General features: G+C 30.8%; 1 protein-coding gene across 2 annotated transcripts in view; it reads left to right on the top strand.

The window, feature by feature from the left end:
• LOC106462247 (NF-X1-type zinc finger protein NFXL1-like) overlaps positions 1–1,274 on the top strand; it is a 47,393-nt gene that overhangs the window by 9,930 nt on the left and 36,189 nt on the right. For both annotated transcript variants that reach the window (XM_013922147.2, XM_022389448.1), the window contains one exon: positions 674–789. In XM_013922147.2, the coding sequence (XP_013777601.2) occupies positions 674–789 (116 nt within the window). The remainder of the gene's footprint in view (positions 1–673; positions 790–1,274) is intronic.

Genomic DNA, 1,274 nt, shown 5'->3' with positions numbered 1-1,274 from the left:
TGATTCGAATTATTTCTCTTCAATCTATCTCCAGCTTATATACTAAAAAAGAGGGCATCTAGCAAACGCTGGGACAATCGTGAGGTTGCCCGCTAAGTCATGATCCTTCTAGAAACTCCAGCGTGCATGCTCCCAGCATTGCGTGACTTCCGCTGTTGTAACAATATTTTGCATATGAAAGCATTGTAATCGACATTATAAAGATTTTGCATGTGAAATTGCAAAATTTTCTGATGCATAAAAGTATTTTTAATCATAAAATGATTTATTACTTTGCATGATAAATAGGCAAGAAAAAATATACATGAGAAAAACATTGCTTTATGAACACTTAATAAAAAATTTTATATTTTGCGTATGAAACCATTGTGATGTTTACTGATAATTTGCCAAATTTCCTTAACATATGCTTACTAATTTAAAAGTTACAGCATAAAAACTATAACAAGCACAAAAGGGTTATGAAGTCAGTCCCAAGGACCAAGCCCCTGTTGAATAAGCTAAATATTAATACATACAACTTAAAAAGAAAAAATTAAGAAATATTTTCCTTAAAATAATTTTTCAAAAAATTGAGATCTCCTAGTTGTCTAAAAGTTAATTTATATTTTAGTTTAAAAGTGATTCACATTAGTACCTTTTAACCAAATCTCTGTATCATCTTTTTCTGTAGGAACTCATGGTGACAGCAATGATTTTTCAAAAACTCGTCAGAATTTACTAGACACCATGAAGCCTGGAGCCAGTGTTTGCCTTATTTGTATTGAGTCAGTTAAAAGAACTGATTCAGTAAGTTATTACCACATTTTTATTTCAGTTGAGATTTTTAGATAGAAGTTTGAAATTTGTCTTAAGTAAACTTTTAAAGGTTGTATCAAGGAATTTATTACTGATAAACACCAAAAGAATATGTTCTTATTTTGTTGTCATCATAATTAATGTTTAAATGTTTTGTCAAAATATTTCTTAAGACACATTTTTGAACAAAGTGTAGAGACAGATCATTGTATTTTAATAATATAGAAATTCCTGACCTTAATACTTACAAGTATATTTTCTCCCATCTTGTTGACTCTCTTTATTATAAGTGTTATATGTTGACTGCAAGTGAAGTCTGGGTATTTCTTTATCATTAAGGTCTACTTAAAAAATAAGAATTAAATAAGCCCCCCCCCCCATGTGGCACAGTGGTAAGTCTGAAGGCTTATAATGCTAAAACACAGATTTCGATACCCATGGTGGACACAGCACAGATAGCCCATTGTGTAGCTTTG

The sequence above is a fragment of the Limulus polyphemus genome, unplaced genomic scaffold (assembly GCF_000517525.1).
Source record: "Limulus polyphemus unplaced genomic scaffold, Limulus_polyphemus-2.1.2 Scaffold1125, whole genome shotgun sequence".
Taxonomy (NCBI): domain Eukaryota; kingdom Metazoa; phylum Arthropoda; class Merostomata; order Xiphosura; family Limulidae; genus Limulus; species Limulus polyphemus.
The sequence above is the reverse complement of the archived record's forward strand: the minus strand, read 5'-3'. Positions and strand labels throughout refer to the sequence as shown.